This window comes from Stereum hirsutum (assembly GCF_000264905.1).
Source record: "Stereum hirsutum FP-91666 SS1 unplaced genomic scaffold STEHIscaffold_16, whole genome shotgun sequence".
Lineage (NCBI taxonomy): Eukaryota > Fungi > Basidiomycota > Agaricomycetes > Russulales > Stereaceae > Stereum > Stereum hirsutum.
In genome coordinates this window covers 789,585-807,952 of record NW_006763146.1, presented here as the reverse complement: position 1 = coordinate 807,952, position 18,368 = coordinate 789,585, and the positions used below count along the sequence as shown (strand labels likewise).

Here is an 18,368-nt window from a genome sequence, read left to right as displayed (position 1 = left end):
CCGTGTCATCAGAGTACTACTTACATGTATACATTAGACGACTGTATCACGCTTTCATTGAATTACATTGTAGCAGCACTGAACGATCCGCACACAATTCCTCTTGAGATCTCTAGGTGCGTATACATGTTTAGCATGTTCGTACTCTTCTGTTTCTTCCGTGGCGCCACACTGCTGGCCGTGTCGCATGAGAAGGTCACAGGTTGAGAAACTTGCGAGGAACCGTGAGAAACGTGATCATTTGAACTAGCGTTCCGCTCCGGGCTCCCCCTCTTTCGTATACATCGACGCACATTGGATGCTGCAAGCTAAAACCTAAAAATGGACACATGACTTTCAGAACGCGCTGCGATATTTCGCGGACATGGTAACGACGCTACTTGGCCTCACACACGAGCCACGCAAGCTTGAGCACAACGCCTTCAACACAACAGTAGCAAGATAGCATTGACATAATACAGTAAGGTACAGTGTGATCGATGACAGCAATGACAGTGACATGACACGAGAGCGGATGGTGGAGATCATGAGTAAGTGAGAAGAAGGGGTGGGGATGAATGAGGGATGAGGTGGTGGGTAGAGAAATGAGGGATGGGGGATATACGGTATGTTGAGACCAATTGATGACCGGATGCAAAATGAACAGACACAAAACCCATTAGAACCTAAGAGAGCGAGACTCACGCGTAAACGTGGGTGACGCTCGAGACGAAGAACGATGAAAGAAATAAAGATGGTGAAGACGGGAGTATGGATGAGGAATGATGTATTGAAAACCACGAGGAGAAGAAAGGGATTGACACTGACGAGTTGTTATCAGCCTCGTCTCTAACTTTGCGGAGCCGAGGCGTTATGCATATAGGGAAAGAATATAGTTTAGCCCGTGTCTGCCATGCCAGAGATGATGGGAAGGATGAAAGAGATGACGGAAAAAGAAACGAGAACATAGACAAAAGAATGCAAGAATCAATCGTCATACCATCAGTGTTACGCGACGCGGACAGTCCTATGGCCAGGAGTCCGCCTCGGGCACATTGACCGCACCACCGACCGGCCCATTGCCCAATTCGACACCGATCTTCTGCACCATTTCCCTCCCTAACGGTTCCAACGCTCGCTTCCACATAGCCCTCCTCCGCCTACCCTCGAAGATCCCCTCACTTCTCTCCCCTGTCTCACCTTCCGGTCCAAAGACGAACACGCTATTCTCTCTCCATGGCGCCTCGCCATACGCGAAAGCCAACCATTTTGATTGAATCGTATCTCGGATATGGGTGTACGTCCATGGGGTAACGACGGGGACGCCCCACGACTCGTCAGAGACGGGGCCCGTTGAGGAGTCTTCAGAATAAGAGTCGTCCGAGTCGGAGAAAGAATCTGGGAAGTCGTCGTAGGAGGTAGGGCATTCGAAGGAAGTAGAATCACCAGCATCGACGGAGGCAGGACGTGCGTTATCGAAAAGGTATACGAGGTCAGAAGCATGGTGTGGAATGCCACGCTTAGGGCTCTCTTGGTCGAAGACGTAACGCCACACTCCCCCGTTAGCGTGTGCTGTGGCACCACCGAGCTCTTTTACTGATGGACCAGGTGCCACTTTCACTTTCCGATGGGCTTCGGCAGTGCACTCGGTAGGCCACGCGAAGCGTGTGTCGTTTATCAGGTCGAGGATGCGGTCAGGTAGGTCTTCCTCCGGAGTATGTGCAGATATGTCGTAAACCCGGAGAAGGACGGATGCTTTGGTCAGTGAGCCACATATGGCTTTTATTCGACGGGTGACACTGGACGGGGTCCAGAGGGAGGCGGAGCCAGAGTAAAGGAAGGATTCGAAGGAGCAGTCGCCGATCATGATTGGCTGGTGAATTGGTGGTGGGTGAGTGTGAGGAGACAAATGGAAGTGTTTAGGTGCGATGAAGTTGGAAGGGCAGGGAATGTGATGAGAGGCGACGTGCTGATCAATGACAGAGTGACCGGCGAGTGGATATGTCGTAGAATGTGGCGGTGAGTGATGGTGGTGATGGTGACCATGATGCGGGAACATCCTCTCCCTCCACCCATGAACGAAGAAGATTCCATCATCAACAGCCCGCGAGCTGAAGGTAACGCTCACGAGCTTGGAAGCGTCGATCTTCCGGAGTTCCTCTACTGAAGAGACCCGAAGGAGCGACATGACTCGCGATAGATTGGACCCCGCGGCGTGGACTTCGGGGATATTATGGTCGATGAGTGGGCTTTGAAGGATGGCGCGCTGGAATAAGGGATACGCAGCGTTACTGGAAGAGTGAAGATGGCATAGAATGTCTGCAGCGCCCGTCGACTCGCCAAAAACAGTGACATTTGAAGGGTCGCCACCGAAGTCGAGGATGAAATGGTTGACCCACTGAAACGCCACCTGTTGATCGCGCAAGCCGTAGTTCCCAACACCTTCGTCGCCCGCTGCTTCGTTCTCCACTCGAAGTTGTGGACTCGCAGCGAATCCTAGCAAACCAAGGCGATAACTGCCCACGCCAATGGTAAATATAGTGATATGACAAATATAACACAAGGTGGAGGCGTACTTGATCGTGACCAGGATTATAGGCTTCCCCAGCGTGATACTATTCTGGACGAATGCACCGCCATCATAAAGCCAGTGGGAACCAGAACCACGGTTTCCTCCTCTTTTAATGAGAAAGATGGTTAGGGTTCAAGCAATAATAGAAGTAGAAGACGTGGACGCACCCATGGATCCACAGCATCACAGGTAGCCTCGAATCCCGCGTCAGACCTCCTGGGCAGGTGATGTTGAGATTCAAGCATTCAGACTCGATCTGCTTGAAGTTTTGTGGTGGAAAATCTTCCTCGGATACATTAATGAGTTCTTCCTCCATGGTTTTCCCGTGAGGCTGGGGACATATTGGTCTACGCAAAATGAAATGAACGATCAGAATAACAGGCGAAGAACACGATGAATGAAACGCACCCAAAGCGTGTGGCATCAGTACGAGACATATATGTGCTGAACAACTTGGACTGTCGAAATCGTCCAGGTATGCTGGCATACTTGATACCCCTATACTGGTGTATTGAAACTTCTGGAGTAGAAGCTGCGTGTGGTATGCCGGTAAACGTCGTCTTCAGCGTCGTGTGGCGAACGACAGGCTGAGATACCACATGTGCGGGCATAGCGGGACTGCGAGCGACGAGGGAGAGCGATAGGGGCCAGCGAGAATGTGGGGTAGAAGTACAGAGTGCGGGGTGAAGGGGGGAAGAGGGGAAAGAGGTGGAGTAGGGAGAGGGAGAGGGAGGTCTATAAGGGGCGAGGTCATACTCTCAGGATGATGGATGATGGACTGTTTCTCGGGAACGCTTCGCGAACAAGCATCTGATCCAGCGTCACATCTGGTCATGGACTTGAAGAAACTCAAGTCGTCCGCCGAAAGAGGAAGCCCCGCACCAAGACCAGAGACACGTGATCCCGTTCCCTTCCGGATCCTTCGCGTCTGGGCTGCAGTCTCGAGCTCATGGGCGTCATCCTCGAGAATATACTACAAGGCTGACCAAACAGCGTCTGCCGACGACACAGCAAAGACATAATACAGGTGAATGGGGGCAACAATTGCCCGGTAGCGTTAACAAAACCGCCCCAGCCCCTAATTGAGTACGGATGCTGCCGAGATGGGGCACCTGCCAGGCCCACCCATGCCGTCGAGATGGTCGAAGTCAGAATGTTGGGCAAAGGAATGTCCGACATGCCCCGAGTGAGGACATCGGCCCCGCGCGTGATTCCTCCCGCCCAGCGCAGTACAATCAGTTAGCATGGGGCCACCGAAGGAGTGAAGAACCGATGACAGCGTGATGACGCAGGAGTAGGGCAAGTACTGAAGCGCAAAAAGCAATGGCGCGTTAGGGACTAACGCAACGACAGTATATTTCAGTGCACATAACAAGCATGACCAGAATACAGTTAACACTGAATGATGCTCGTGGACACGGGAATGCCTACCAAAGATAGTAAGGTATTCGTCGCACGCCACACTTCCTGAGCCTTCGCAGAAGATCCGGAGAATGTACGGGGACACCGCCCATCCTTCTGGATCTGGGCTTGGCCTGGACATAGAAAGCAGACATGATGCATGATGAGCGGGGTCAACCGGTCAAGGCTGTCATTGCGCATGTATGCAAGTACGTCGACGCCGCTACGTCAAGCAGAGAAGAAGACGTTGCAAGAGGAGAGTCCACATCACAGACCAACGAACCATACCCTTATATGATTGGATGGTGTGAGCCGTCGCGGTATTCCCATTGAGCAAGAGGAGCGCCCCGGGAGGCCGACAATCTTTAAGAAGCGATGTCGATAGTCGGAACGCATATAGCGTACTTCTTGTGGCAACCAGGATTAAACGCATCCTGTGGCTTCCAGATTATCGAAACATTGCAGTCTGCGTGAAGGATCGCGTACATCTGCACATCCGTTTTCGTATGACATATTTGACCTATGCAAACTCTGACCGCGAAAATGAGCGCCACCTTGTGTAAATTGTGAAGAGAAACGACTCACCTCAAACGTCAAGCGTACCGAACACCCGACATCGATATAACACAGTACGTACTGGAAGTTGTTTGTACCATCTTTATACACACCTATTAGTAGGATATGTGCATGGATAAGTTCAGCATGATCGGGCCGTGTCTGGCACTCGCCCCAGACAAAACCTTGCAACGATCAATGCACGCGAAGCGTCGCGTACGCTCGAACACGCTAGCTTTGGGAGAGCTGTGTAAAACATCGAGAAAAGTGACTAGGAAATGAAATTACAACACGCATGAGAGACGAATAGACACGACCAGAGTTTGACAAGTTCATCCAAGATGGTCACCGCTGCGAAAGACGCGTCCGAGGTGTTTTCAACAAAATGATTTTAAGCTCCGCTTCAAATATGCGGAGGATGCCCTATCGATTCAAGCCTGATGTGGCGTCGTGCCACAACGGAACTGCAACATAACTTGTCTTGGCTACATAAATGTACTGTTCCTACGATAGAGAATACCATAACCTGGATGACTTAGACTATGTATATCAATCCAGCCAAACTAAACCTCCTCTACATAATTCTGCGGTAATATACTCGTTGTCGTCTTTCCATCCCACGTTACGGACTCTGCGATGCCCATTTCCCTCAATACTATGACCTGCGCTTCGGTAACCTCGCAATCGACTAGGACGAGCTCCTGTAGTGCGTACTGCCTATCGATTACAGTACGTGAGGAGATGGCATAGATGCAGTCCATGAAGCAGTTGGGGAAAGGAGTGTCCGGACGGAATCGCCAATATCGCAGGCAGAGAGAGGATAAATGCGGAAGAAGTGGAAGCTCTACGGGGATGCTACTCCCGTTTGTGTTGGACGAAAGGTCTTCCTCTTCCAGTGAGCTGACCGTGATAAGGCCCGAGATGAAGCAGGATGAACTGGCTACGAGAGCGAGAACAGGGAGGGAGGGCGATCCATGTAGCACCAGCCTCTCCAACCGAGGCATATTGCGCAGGAACTGAATCCAGAAAGCGAGTCGGAATTTCAAGGTAGGCAAATGATATTGTATCACAAGATCTTGTAACTGATCCAAATGCAATTGCTCGCATATCGTAGTAACGATATCACGATTGAGCTCTTGCTCGTCCCACTCGGGCCCAGGCGCAGAACCGCCGGAATCTACATAGTGAATGGCCGCCCGCATTGCTTTTTGAGTGAGGTTATGAATGTGACTCATATCAGTGTGAATCATGTCCACATGCAGTGGAAGGTTCCATAAGGTTACGGAGGGGGAGCTAATATCCACCAAGAGCGCTCGTATAGGGGGGGATGAGATGGATGGGATAGCGCTGAGCAGAGGGATGACGGTTGCCGATGGTGGTACTTCCTCGTACTCAATGTTATGGTCAACTTCAAACTCGAAACGACACTCGGGATGGACACGGATCTGTTGAGCGAAATTAGCACACGACCCCGAGAATCCGCAGAGAACAAGAGTATAAATGTTCGGGAGTTGCACGATATCGGAGGGGGGTGAAGTAGGACTAGATACGCGCAACTGGAACGGCTCGTCACATAAGACATTGGAGAGACATAAGTTTTCTAAGTGTGGCATCTGACCTATGGCATCCAATAATTCAGATTGGCATGGCACGAGCTCAGCATAATCGGAGCAGCGGAGCTCTAAATGGATGAGATTGCGCATGATGGGCGACCGCAGGATCTCGTGGTATTTAAGTTCTCCTTCGAGTCGCAAATGTCGAAGATGAGGAGCGTTCTGTGAAAAGATTTGAGAGGGGAAGGGACCGTGTGAGCTGCTGTTAACCTCGATGACTGCGGCTTCAAGCGTCGGTGCCGGGCGCGAAAGCAAGTCATCTATGCTGCAAGTATCAGGTATGTAGATACCCAACCTCCGATAGGGTGACGACGATGACAGCAGAGAACAGATGGACTGAAACGTGTCAGGGTCCTCAAAGGGTCCGCTAAGCTCCAGTGGCACGCCTCTCACGCGCTTCGCCATCTCCTGCGTCCACAGGGGATTTTCCACCCAGATATTCGCCCAGATCGATGCACAGTTTAAAGCCACATTTCTCCAATAGCGACAAACTTGCGAGGTAGCTATGAGCGATATTATATCGTCAACCTCCTTCCCACGCTCGGCAGGGAGGTTCACGGCCAAGAACGTAGGATCAACATCGTCCCGGAAGTCCATAAGTGGCGCGACGTTGGACAATATGGTGACGAGAATCTCCGGTGGAAGGCAGCAGACAGGAACAAGGTCGTTCTTCATAGTGAGAATCTGCTGCCTATAAGCGTCCAGATTGCTGAGCTCAGCATCAAGGTGCTGTGAGGCGAACAGTGTCTCGTGCCGAGAAACGTTGACACGATGTCGATCTCGGATCACAGTCAGCCTGTGTCTTGCCGCTGTGGACCAAAAGTCATCGCTGTGACGGTAAGACACGACGAGAAGAAAGAGGGAATCAACACCGATCTGCTAAGCTAAGAGGGAATAGGAGATCCATACCCCGTCGCTGCACACATAACAGAGAATCTGTCGGTTATTGATCTTCGGACTCGAGTTGCTCAACCGTGAACAAAGGCACCCAACGGTGGACCTTCACAACGGACTCCTTGGCGGGTCCCTACGGCTCTGTTTAGATACAGTATTGGTTCGTGAGTCATGCTGTCTAGCAGTGGTATTTATCTCACTCACTGGTAGTCGAATATGTGTTGAGGAGGTCGATAAGCTGGGGCTGCTGGTAGAAGTCAAGAACAATGATGAATTTGGCATTGCAAGCGCTATTTGTGCGGAGTCGAACAAAGGAATATTGCCACGTGGCCACCAAGAGAAGTGCGGCTTCCTGAGAAATCTTTCGAATTATGTTCTTGCAGAGCACTTCTAGTCGCATGATTCACAGCGAGGTAGACAACGAAAATTCAGATTCAATACGGGAAGTGAGATCGTACATCTTTCGTGCAATCTGTTGAGCGGAAGAGCATCGACTGAACACACCTGGAGCGACTGATAAATACGGAAACGGTCTGCAAAAGCATCTAAATAAGATTGACAGTGAGGGATACACACTGGATGGACACAACAGAGTTCTACTATCGCAATTATCGCTGGTGCACGCTGGATGAACACCCCCGCTCGAACTAGGAAAAAGATGCGTCGAAATGCACACTGTTCAACCTTCGTTTTCACTCCCCTTCCCATCTCACCTTCAACCCATCAATCTTAGATCATATCCCTCAATCCCATCTCTTCGACTTAGTCCTACCATCCCAAATAATCGCCTCGGCGATCCCTAGACTTTCCAATGCGGCGATCTGGGCAGCAGTGATCGTGCAGTTGACGATACGAAGCTCTCGTAATGCCGTACGACGTTGTGCGCCTTCTACCGGACGAGAGGAGATCGCGTGAAGACAGTCGAGGAGGTTTTGGGGTAGAGGTCTTTCATCGTTGAAGTGCCACCGTTGGAGACAGATGGAGGACAGACAAGGAAGAAGGATCATACTTGTGTTCCCCTTGTCCCCTTCTTCATTATTCAGGTTTCCATCCTCATCCGACGGATATGTAGTTTTGTGTTGAGAGGCAAAACGTGACGGCATAGCGATAATCTCGAGAATTTCGAAATAAGCTGCATGTCTGAGTACGAGGTTCTCCAGGCGGCGCATCCTCTCGAATATAGTAGACCAAAGGCCGAAGTCATGCATACGCATATACGGTGTATAATCGATGATGAGATCCTTGAGCTCGTCCAAGCATAGACGCTCACACGTAGGTTTGACCATCTCGAAGTTAATGTCTTCATCTCCAAGTGTATCGTCTTCGAACCGGAAATCTAGCCTGTTGCCGACTTGTTTCGGCGGTACATCCTCTTCCTCAACGCCTGCGAACAACAGATTTGGCGAAAAGACGACATCCCAACACATAAAGTGATAACATAGATTATATGTCTCGATACGCATCCAAAGGGTCTGTATAGGTAAAGACATGAGCCGAGGAGCTGCGCCGAAAAGATAGGGCACAGTGTCTTGCGGTGAACATCCGTCGTCTTCGTTCCGGTAGGTCAGACGATATCTGATACGACAATCGGGCGGAAGCCGTATGTGTTGCGTGAAATTGGCGCACGAAGAAGAATATCCAGCGAGAGTAAGACATGACATGGAAGGGAGTTGTACAATGTCAGAGGACGACAAGGATGCAGAGGGAAGAAGCCTCAAAGGTTTGGTGGGAAGGACATTATCGAGAGCCAGATTATTAAGGCGTGGCATCCGTTTGAGCGCATCCAGCAACGCGGGAATCGAGGGAATGGGCGATAGCGGTTCTTCGGAGAACAGTTCGAGGGAGGTTAAATTGTGTAAAACAGGGGAGAGAAGTAGCTCGCGGTAGCCATGGTTCCCTGCGATGCGGAGGTGGCGTAGGCGAGGGGACTCCTGAGAGAAAAATTGAGATGAGACATTGATATTCGGTCGCTGGTAGTTATATATGCCTTCCAGCTCGATGTGCAGGATTTCCAGCCACGGCGCAGGTCGCGCAAGTATGTCTGCCACGCTGCGACTGGTAGGAATAAATATACAAAGTCGTCGGCATCGCATAGAAGCCAGGCAGGCGGATATGAAATCCAATCTATTGAGTTCGTCAGAACCGTAGAGCTCCAGGGCCATGTCTTGCGCGCGAGTCAGCATCTGCTGAGACCACGCGATATTCTCGGTCCATATATTGACCCACAGGCTCGGGTAATGCAGAGCCACGTCTCTCCAACGGCGGCAGACTTGCGAGATGGAAATGATGGATAAAATGTCCTCGATATCCTGCTCACGATCTTCAACCTCGTGGCTTTCGCTGGAGTTTTCAATATCTTGGTACATAGTGACAGCTCCGTCGTTATCACGGGAGCTCACGACTGGTGCAATGTGGGAGAAGATAGTCATGAGTATTTCAGGAGGGAGACGTGCGGCAGGGGCGAGAAGATTCTTCTGAGCGAGGATTTGTTGCCTGTACTCGTCTATGTGTCGAAGTTCAGCATCGATGTCCCGTTCGACGAGCAACGGATCCATAGCCTTGGAAAGACTTGTATGAATACGCTCTGTAATGGCATCCAGTCTATATCGTGGCGCCGTGGTCCAGAAATCATCGCTATACCATCAGTTAATACAACGACGATAACGTGGTCGTCAAAACGGAGTGAATCGTTGAAGAGAAGATACAGAAAACATACTTTGTCGTCATCTGTGAGGTTGCTTGGTAGGCGCTTGGGTTCTGAGGTTGATCCTCTAAGACATGTGGGAACAAATAGAGTTTCATTGAGTAGCTTGAAGTTGGGGATATTGATCTGATCACCGATGAACGACTTGTAAATCGCTCACCTCTTCCGGGCCTACTTCTACTATGTCAAAGGGTCTGCGACTGAGTGGATTTCAGGTGCAGTGGCGCGAGATAGAGGGTCGATGAAAGCTGAGGCCTGAAGACTTGGTGAGGAGTCGACAAGTTCGCGAGGAGGAACTGATCAGCGTGTCATGGACTCGCGGTCGGTGGTCCGGTGAACCGAAGCGGAGCTCGAAAATACCGGCGCTCGGTGTGGCGTACAGGTGCCACACATAGAACAATTCATTTTTACCTCTTTGCCGGACCCCGCTCGGAAAGATTCAGCTCCAGATGTACGCAAGAAAACCATCTACGTATGCATTCGTGCGCAAACGACGGTGGATGTACTGTAATCTACAAGTGACGTATAGCGTGAAAGGAGCGATACCGGACGATGTTGAAGTCCGTTTTGGTTCATCCATCCAACGACGTTGAATCTTCTGAGATAATACAGTGAAGCTGCCGCAAAATCATACACGCAACCCAGCCCAAACTCGACTCACCCTCCACGTCGAACTCCAACCTCAACGGACCAAAAACCAACTGAATCAATGAACGACGCCCGCGAACTGGATGAGCAGATCGCTACTGCCCCGCGACCATCCGGTCCCATCGTCACAAAACCACGAACTGGATGAACAGTCCGCCTTCCGCGACCGACTCTCTACCCGAGAGTCTAATCCTCTAATCCTCCTCCTCAATCCCCGCCGGCTTCTTAATCTCGCCCACAACACCCGGCAACGGCCACCTCCTCGCAAACTCCCTAACCTCCCTCGCCAACACCTTCACCTGCTTCGCGCCCTCGCCCTCACCCTCCGACGCGACCCTCACGAAATCCTTCAACAGCTTCGTCCCGGCCTCTTTCTGCAGTGCGAGCGAGAGCTGAACGGAGCGGTGCAGGAATTGGGCGACGGTGCGCACGTCGGATTCGAGCATGTTGCGGGAGGTGAGGGCGGAGGTGCCGAGGCGGATTCCACCAGGGACTTGGGCGGAGACGTCACCGGAGACGGCGTTCTCTATTCGACACAATTCATAGCACGGTCAGCACCAACCTATTCGAGAAGAAGAGAGAAAATGAAGAGGGTAGAGAGCGAGACGCACTGTTGATAGTAATGCCCAACATATCGCCGACCTTCTCCACCTTACTGCCCGTCAACCCAAGAGGCCTCAAATCCCAAAGCACCAAATGGTTGTCCGTCCCGCCAGTCTGCAGCTTATATCCCTCCTTGACGAGCTCGTCCGCCAGTGCCCTCGCGTTCGCCACGACCTGTTTCGCGTAGGCTTTCCAGGACGGGTCGGCGGCCTGCTTGAGAGCGGTGGCGATACCGGCGATGGTGTTGTTGTGAGGTCCGCCTTGGCAGGCAGGGAAGACGGCGTCGTTCACGCGTTTTTCGAGGTCGGCGCGCGTGGGGCCGTCTTTGCGGAAGAAGACGAGACCGGCACGGGGACCACGGAGGGTTTTATGCCTATACACAGTTTAACATTTAACAAGTCGACGAAGCGAGAGGAGATAAGGGAGGAGAGACTCACGTAGTAGTCGTAACGACATCACAGAACTCAAATGGATCCGCCAACTCCTGCGCCGCGACCAGACCGCTCGTGTGTGCGATATCGGCCATCAAGTACGCGCCGTGCTCGTCCGCCGTCTTCCTCAAACTGGCGTAGTCCCAGTCGCGGGGGTAAGCCGAGGCACCGCAGATGATGAGTTTGGGTTTGAAGATGCGGGCTTGGGAGGCGAGTTTGGGGTAGTCGATGAGCTGGGTGTCGGGGTCGAGGCCGTAGGGGAAGGATTGGAAGTAGATGGAGGAGGCGGTCATTTTCTTTTTGGCGGTCTGTATGGAAGGGTAGTGGTGGATTCAGTTGAGGCGAAGTGTGAGGGAATGGAGGATAGGGGACGTACGTAGTAACCGTGGGTGAGATGGCCACCGTCAGGGAGACCGAGACCCATGAGACGGTCCTGCGGTTGAAGGAGCGCAGTGAGGGCAGCGAAGCTACAATCGGCACACGCACGTCAGCGCAGAGTCCTTGCGGGGGAGTATAGGAAAAGACGCACTTAGCAGTCGAGCCGGAGTAGGGCTGGACGTTAACACCCCATATTTTTGGGTCGAGATGGAATGCCTCAAGAGCACGCTTCCTGCAGAGAATCTCAAGCTCGTCGATCCACTCGTTACCACCGTAGTAACGAGCGTTGGGGAGACCCTCGGAGTACTTGTTGGTAAGAATGGAGCCGTTGGCTTCCATGGTTGCCCGACTGGTCAAGTTCTAATTCCATGACGTGAATAAGTGAGGTCGAGTGGAGTGTGTACGAAAAGAGGAATTCCATACCTCAGAAGCGATGAGTTCGAGACCAGAGTACTGCCGCCATGTTTCCTTGTCGATGATGTTTTGGACTTCGGGATCGATTTCGGAGAGAGGGGCGTAGAGGCACTTGTTCTGTAGTTAAGGGTACATGTCAGTATCCTAGGTCAAAGCAATAGATTGCAGCCCTTAGGGAGGGCCACTTTGAGCATAAGAGACTCCTAAGTGGTGAACTCCAAAAAACATAGGAGCTATTCGGATCATACAGCGGGCGAGAGGTGTACGTAACGCATGCCGTCTGCCTTCTGCAATATGCTGTCACCACCCCAAAAGACCATTCGTGACCCCACCGAGTGCTGAGAGACTGGGGGGCAGTCGCCACAATTCGTGCCGGACAAAGTCTTGCTCGTCCTCGCAAGCTCAGCCAGTCCAAACAACAGGACAAAGACAGCGCCGCTTCTGTCCTACAAGACTTATGCCTTCAATAGCATTCAAGTCCGGAGCAAAAATCCCCAAAAATTGCTCAGAACCCCGCAAACCAGCTCGGTGAGTCATATCAAAGCATATGAACGCCAATGCGGGGAAAAGGAACGAACAACACAACAAAACAAATCGGAACACTCACAAAGTCGGGAGTGGAAGCCATGGTCCTACGGGCAGTGGAAAGAAGGGGAAGAGAGGAGCGAAGGGGAAGAGAACGAGAGAGTAGAGACGAAGAGAGACGCAACATCGCAAACGGATCGGCTGTCAGCAAATTTAAGGAGGGCGCCTGTACAATTGTCGGCGGAACAGTCCGAAGCCCCAATCGAGGGTTAGGTTTTGTTGATCTGGTCGCTGGATCGCACCACAGTCTCCTGTCGTCGGCGTCGTCGTCGCTGCAGTCGTCTGGCACGGATATTCTCGATATTTCTCTAGTTCGCGCAGGTAGGTATAAATGGCGTCGGGTGGCGGCGCCGTCGGTAACCGGAGCGGTCCACACAGAGATAAAGATGGAAGCCCTCGGACTTCCGTTTCCGGCTATCACGTCCTTTGTTCCCTTTGGCGCCGGCACGCTTCAGACTCGCGCATTGTCCACAGCCACAGTCCCCGGTTCTTGTCCCACGTCTGCTCATTGTTTCCAGCTAGGTCCTATTGTTGTATTCTCCAGTGTATATAATCCCTGCCATCGAGCAATATAGAATGGTTCAGGTTTCTTTCGTCCCACCACTCTCTTCACCTAGACCGCGAGACTCTTGAGCCCGGTGCTCTTTCTCCAGCTTGCACCTCTCTCATTTTTCTTGAAAATATTATCCTGCAACAGCATTCGTTTGAACGATTAGACATTATCGATACTCAAGATGCACTTCACGACTTCCCACTCGTTCCTCCTTGCCGTTCTTGCGTCTCAAGCCCTCGCTGCCCCTACACCGCGCGCCGAACCTGTTGTACGAGATACCGCTGATGGTGCGTTCAATACAATTTCCACATTATTCATACTCTAACATATGGGATATCTCAACTCAGTCGCATCAGACTCCATAATCAACCCCGGCGCTGCCGCGTTCAATGCTTCCCCAGACGACCCCACCACCATTCATCTCAACCGCCGTCAACTCACCTCTTCCTCCGCCGCGGAATCGTTCTCGTTCGGAGGTATAGTCAGCTCTACGGCTGCTGCTGCGTCTGCTATGGGTACAGTGCTGGGATCGTCGTCAGTTGTTGGTTCTGCGGCTGTTACTGCCAGTGGTAGTGCGATTGGGGCAGCGAGTGCGACTGTCGCTGCAGCCTCTGGTTCCATCACTGCCGTTCCCTCCGCTTCTTCATCCGCCGTCGCAGCAGCTTCTACCACCACATCCACAGGGACAGACGGTATACCCACAGTCTACATCTTCTCCACCGTCACCGTCAGCGCCGGTGCCACAAACGCCACCGCTACAGGAAGTGCTGTCGTATCAGGAGCATCTGGAGCGAGCTCGTCAGTCATTGGGGCATCCGGCGTGAACTCTGTGCTCAGCGCATCTGGAGCGAGCTCTGCGAGTGCCGTTGTGGCTACGGGTGCTAGCGCCAGCTCCGCCATCGCACTCTCCACCGGCCTCTCCTCCATCCCTCTCTCCGCCGTCTCCACATCCTCAGCCCAAGCTGCCGCCAGCTCCGCATTCGGTGTCGCAGCCGCAGCGCCTACATCCTCCGCATCTTCGAATTCATCGTTCGCCACCGTCATCAACCTCAATTCGGGCGCTGCCTCTGCTACTGCGAGCTCGAGCGCGTCGTTCGATTTCGAGAGTGTGTTTGGGGGTGCTGTGAGTTCTGGTGTCGCGGCTGCGCGTGCGAGTGCTGCTGCTGCTTCGGGCGCTGCGAGCGTTACTGGTGTTAGTGCGACGGCGGCCCCCTCGTCAGCCGCTTTCAGTTCAGTCGCTCCGTCTGCCAGTGCCAGTGCCAGTGCATCTGCGTCTGTTCTCGCTTCCTCCGCCGCCGCCTTCCCAACCGTATCTGCGTCATCAAGCATCGCATTCGATTCCGGCATTCCCACCACCTCATCCGCTGTCGCCGCCTCGGCCTCCGCCGTTGCAAGCTCAAGTTCAAGCTCGGTCGACAGATTCTCCCTCTCCACCGCCGCAGCTGCGAGCGCTAGCGCTACGATCACTTCTGCGCCTTCCTCTGCCACTGCGAGTAGTTTGGATTTGTCCTCTTTGTTGACGCAGACTTTGTGAGCGAGCCATATAGATGGATAGGGAGTGGTTCGGCGTCGTTCATAGAGGCAAGAATGGACGGGAAGAAGGTGGAGGGCAGGAGGAACTGTATTAACATGGACTATCTTTCTTCTTATGACTTTAGATATTCGGACTTTGACTGCTGAGCAGTTCTGAGTCGAGACGAACTTTGTAGCGTTAGCTTTGCTTGTGACTTACTTACTACTGGACGTTATAATGGACTGATGTTGCTTCTACTATTGTGTGTGCACAGTAATTAGAGTGCTGCCGGTATTTTTGAGTGAGGAACGTGAACGGTAGGTGGCTTCCCGAAGTGCAATGGCCCACGAAACATACATACGCAGCAAATGTGTGATACTGTGGCGCACTAGGAGTCTGGATAGATGAGGTTTCTTGCTCATTTTATCCAGCTTCTCTCTATCTCGCAACTTAAATTTCACGAATGAGTACTTAGTCAGTCATGAGCGATTCCAGCCACTCATGAGTGCACGTAACTCTCTTCACAGCGCCAGATCCTGTTTTCTGTACGGGTAGAAACGAGAACAATCTTGTTCTGCACGCTCAGAACTCGTCCGGACAAAGGGTGTATGTGTTCTGTGACAGCAGAATTTAATCGAGATTCATTTCTGCGTTGGCAGAAAAGAGGCTCCTTCGCTGTGCTTGCAGTTTCGCTGATGGCCAGCAGCTGGGCCACAATGCCACACAAGATTTAATTTGAGCTCAGCTTTGAGCTCCGCTTTGGGAGACAAAGCAATGCCCCATTCTTCCCTTCATCTTCTTTTGAACCAGACGTGCTGACAACACATCCAGGACACTTGTTCCCCCGTCTACTGTCACCTTCAGTATCAGAGTGAGTATCGAGATTTTTGAGTCGCGAAATACTCATAGTCCACTGACCCTGCAGCGTTAGATCATCGCCGACGCCACTTGACTTTTGTTCACGATCAAGCACTCGAGGATTTACTAGTCATGTCGATGAAGTACGCGTTCTCATATTATTGAGATTCAATTAAACATAAGTATATGTGGCTGATAGTATTTGCTTTGAATTGTTACTTTTTGCGCAGTGATGATCTCTGGTCCGTAGCAAGGCAAAGACTAGCCTTCATCAGCGAGGGCCTACAAAACGGCCCGGCTTTGGATAACTCACAAGTTATGCTGGCCCGACAATTCCTCGCCAGGGAGGCCTTGAATATAAAGAGCTATGCTCTATCACTAGCGTCTCTGAAGAATCGACTTACCCCCATCTCCCGCCTTCCGCCCGAAATCATCACTGCCATCTTCGCTCACGTCGCGCCACTCATGGATTCACGCACCAGCGACGAAGCCGCAGCGTGGATTGGGCTGTCCAAAGAGTCTTGCGAGAGCCATTTTGACGAGTGGAGAGAGCAAGAGATCCGGGATATCGAATCTCTCATCTCTGCGTCGCAGGTCTGTCGCCGCTGGAGAATTATCGCCCTACATAGCGGGGGTTTGTGGGCTAATCTATGGACCGAGAACCCTCGATGGAGAACGGAGATGCAGGCGCGGGCATCCACACGACAAGCTCCTCTGGAGATATATCACCCTCGTGGCGATGAATACACTGCGTGGCTGCGTGGTGTGCTCGCTAGTGGCTTGCCCTACAGACGGTTATGCATCAACATGTCCAGCGTCGACACTCTAGCAGAGGTACTGTCGCAGCCTGCACCCTGGCTGGAAGTCGCACACATAGAATGCGACTCCCGAGACGATAAATATGACTATCAAGATGATCCTGAAGAAACCCCCATTCCTTCTGACCTGTTTGCCGGGATTGCCCCGCGATTACGACATCTGCGTATCGAAGGAAATTATTACCTCGGCGACATACTTCGATCTCCCATTGTGCACAACCTGAAGTATCTCGAGCTGGTAACCGATGATGCAAGGCCATGGTCCCTCCTTCCATCTACCCTTGATCTCCTCCATGCGCTCAATCAGATGCCCCGCCTGCAAATATTGAACATCGAGTGTTGTCACCCTATAGAGCCTCTTCAGCTGCGTACTTCTACCACGTCTCACCATCGTTCCACCGATCTCTTTCTATTTCCCAACATCTCCCGTTTCAGCCTGCGTGGTGACGCGGCAGGATGCGCCAATTTCGCCCAATATATACGTCTTCACCCCGAATGCCGTCTGGAGTACTGGATGGTCTATGACCACTACGAGGACGAGTACGCAGCTTCCGATACCGTATCCCCTCTCTTCAGCGTCATTCCGGACTCTCCAGAAATCCCCATCCGCACATTCTACATGAGTGTCAGCTCTGGCGACCTGGAGCACGTAACGGCTTGTTGGGACACCCGTCTACCAGCCGATGCCTTTCTTTCCGCTGGCAGCAGTCATGCTGATACAGTCAACATGAAAACCGGCAAACGGATTGACCTTGGTTATCAGAGTGCGCACGAAATACAGCCACAGGACTCTGTGGACTTGGCTTATGAAGTGGTGACCAAGGTCTTGCAGCATTTGCGCTTGGAGACGCTACAGGACCTCGTCATCGATCAGAAGGGGACTATAGAAATGGAACGGTTCGGTTTTTGGCCTGCTGTGCTACGTCTTCTGTCATCAGTGGAGAAGTTGGTTCTCTGTCGATCCGCTTCGTATTGTTTGCCCATCCTCCACTTGATTGCCTCGCCGGTGCATTTCGCATCGTACTTCGAGCCCGCCAACAGTCCTATCCTGACATGGTCGACAAAGAGCAGTCCTCCTGTTCCGGACGATAATCCAAAGGCAACAACTGACATTCCAATTCTTCTTCCGCTCTTGTCCTCTCTCTATCTCAGAGAATGGAAATTCGATCCCACCGCTCCCCTTCCCCAAGAATTCCTCGAGTGCCTGCGAGCCATCGCTGCTCGACCAAGACGTGAAGACAATGGTCTCGCGCTCCGCGAACTCCACCTCATCGATTGCGAGATTACGGTAGAGCAGGTGCAGTCATTGTGGGGTATGGGGATCGCGGACTCGGTTGAGTGGGACGGGAAGACGGAAGGGACGGATGTCCTATCAACGAACACCGATGGCGAGTCGGACGATGACGAGGCGGACGATGACGAGTCGGACGAGGTATGTCTCGTGTTTTTGTTTGTGGCTGGCCGAGTCTGACTCTGTCCACAAGTCAGTTCAAATGTAGCGATCCGAAGGCCTTGCTGTATGTTACGAGTACTGGAACTGGAGAACATATGGAGGAGTCATTGAGCTGGAGCATTGGCATTATAAAGTCAAAAGATACGGAGCGAGCGGAAACGCGACATCGTTTTCTGGCGTCGTCTACCTACGCTGTCCTTCTCATCACTCGTGGTTTTTCCTGTTATAACTACACAATCAGAGATCGGTATAAGTATATAATTCTAGCGTAGGATAGGCTGCCATAAGGTACTCCGGGATATATAGCTACCCGTTGCGTGTACATCTAGCTGTGGATCAACTTCATAAGTTATGAACAATTATGGCCTCTTGCTGATTCGGATATTTCCCTGCGTC

At 52.0% G+C, this 18,368-nt stretch overlaps 6 protein-coding genes across 6 annotated transcripts; 2 read left to right on the top strand and 4 right to left on the bottom strand.

The window, feature by feature from the left end:
• Nucleotides 1–517: 517 nt before the first annotated feature.
• STEHIDRAFT_85387 (alpha/beta-hydrolase) lies at nucleotides 518–3,244 on the bottom strand. Its single transcript, XM_007308897.1, has 4 exons — nucleotides 2,960–3,244; nucleotides 2,719–2,898; nucleotides 2,556–2,657; nucleotides 518–2,495 (listed from the first exon to the last, which is right to left on the bottom strand). The coding sequence occupies exons 1-4, from the start codon at nucleotides 3,160–3,162 to the stop codon at nucleotides 1,007–1,009; spliced, it is 1,974 nt and encodes a 657-aa protein (XP_007308959.1). The 5' UTR covers nucleotides 3,163–3,244; the 3' UTR covers nucleotides 518–1,006.
• A 1,826-nt stretch (nucleotides 3,245–5,070) lies between these two features.
• Nucleotides 5,071–6,795, bottom strand: STEHIDRAFT_161353 (uncharacterized protein; the record flags this gene model as incomplete). The annotated part of the gene is made up of 1 exon (XM_007308896.1): nucleotides 5,071–6,795. One exon carries the CDS (start codon nucleotides 6,793–6,795, stop codon nucleotides 5,071–5,073), a length of 1,725 nt encoding a protein of 574 aa, XP_007308958.1.
• Nucleotides 6,796–7,674: 879 nt separating this feature from the next.
• On the bottom strand, nucleotides 7,675–9,569 carry STEHIDRAFT_171607 (uncharacterized protein; the record flags this gene model as incomplete). The annotated part of the gene is made up of 1 exon (XM_007308895.1): nucleotides 7,675–9,569. The coding sequence occupies one exon, from the start codon at nucleotides 9,567–9,569 to the stop codon at nucleotides 7,758–7,760; it is 1,812 nt and encodes a 603-aa protein (XP_007308957.1). The 3' UTR covers nucleotides 7,675–7,757.
• Nucleotides 9,570–10,175: 606 nt separating this feature from the next.
• Nucleotides 10,176–12,843, bottom strand: STEHIDRAFT_171606 (glycine hydroxymethyltransferase). Its single transcript, XM_007308894.1, has 7 exons — nucleotides 12,800–12,843; nucleotides 12,202–12,309; nucleotides 11,930–12,138; nucleotides 11,777–11,867; nucleotides 11,407–11,708; nucleotides 10,978–11,342; nucleotides 10,176–10,892 (listed from the first exon to the last, which is right to left on the bottom strand). Exons 1-7 carry the CDS (start codon nucleotides 12,818–12,820, stop codon nucleotides 10,561–10,563), a joined length of 1,428 nt encoding a protein of 475 aa, XP_007308956.1. The 5' UTR covers nucleotides 12,821–12,843; the 3' UTR covers nucleotides 10,176–10,560.
• Nucleotides 12,844–13,511: 668 nt separating this feature from the next.
• On the top strand, nucleotides 13,512–14,864 carry STEHIDRAFT_171605 (uncharacterized protein; the record flags this gene model as incomplete). Its single annotated transcript, XM_007308893.1, has 2 exons — nucleotides 13,512–13,617; nucleotides 13,678–14,864. 2 exons carry the CDS (start codon nucleotides 13,512–13,514, stop codon nucleotides 14,862–14,864), a joined length of 1,293 nt encoding a protein of 430 aa, XP_007308955.1.
• A 969-nt stretch (nucleotides 14,865–15,833) lies between these two features.
• STEHIDRAFT_161349 (uncharacterized protein) lies at nucleotides 15,834–18,018 on the top strand (the record flags this gene model as incomplete). The annotated part of the gene is made up of 3 exons (XM_007308892.1): nucleotides 15,834–15,844; nucleotides 15,932–17,951; nucleotides 18,004–18,018. The coding sequence occupies 3 exons, from the start codon at nucleotides 15,834–15,836 to the stop codon at nucleotides 18,016–18,018; spliced, it is 2,046 nt and encodes a 681-aa protein (XP_007308954.1).
• Between the last annotated feature and the right edge of the window lie 350 nt (nucleotides 18,019–18,368).

Bases quoted from the DNA above. Each gene is read 5' to 3' on its own strand.
- STEHIDRAFT_171606 (XM_007308894.1), bottom strand. From the start codon at position 12,820: ATGGCTTCCACTCCCGACTTT. The intron at 12,310-12,799 runs GTGAGTGTTCCG...CCTTAACTACAG, and splicing joins TGGCTTCCACTCCCGACTTT to AACAAGTGCCTCTACGCCCC. The intron at 11,709-11,776 runs GTACGTCCCCTA...CCTTCCATACAG, and splicing joins ATCTCACCCACGGTTACTAC to ACCGCCAAAAAGAAAATGAC.
- STEHIDRAFT_85387 (XM_007308897.1), bottom strand. From the start codon at position 3,162: ATGCCCGCACATGTGGTATCTCAGCCTGTCGTTCGCCACACGACGCTG. The intron at 2,899-2,959 runs GTGCGTTTCATT...CATTTTGCGTAG, and splicing joins ACTGATGCCACACGCTTTGG to ACCAATATGTCCCCAGCCTC. The intron at 2,496-2,555 runs GTACGCCTCCAC...TGGCGTGGGCAG, and splicing joins ATAATCCTGGTCACGATCAA to TTATCGCCTTGGTTTGCTAG.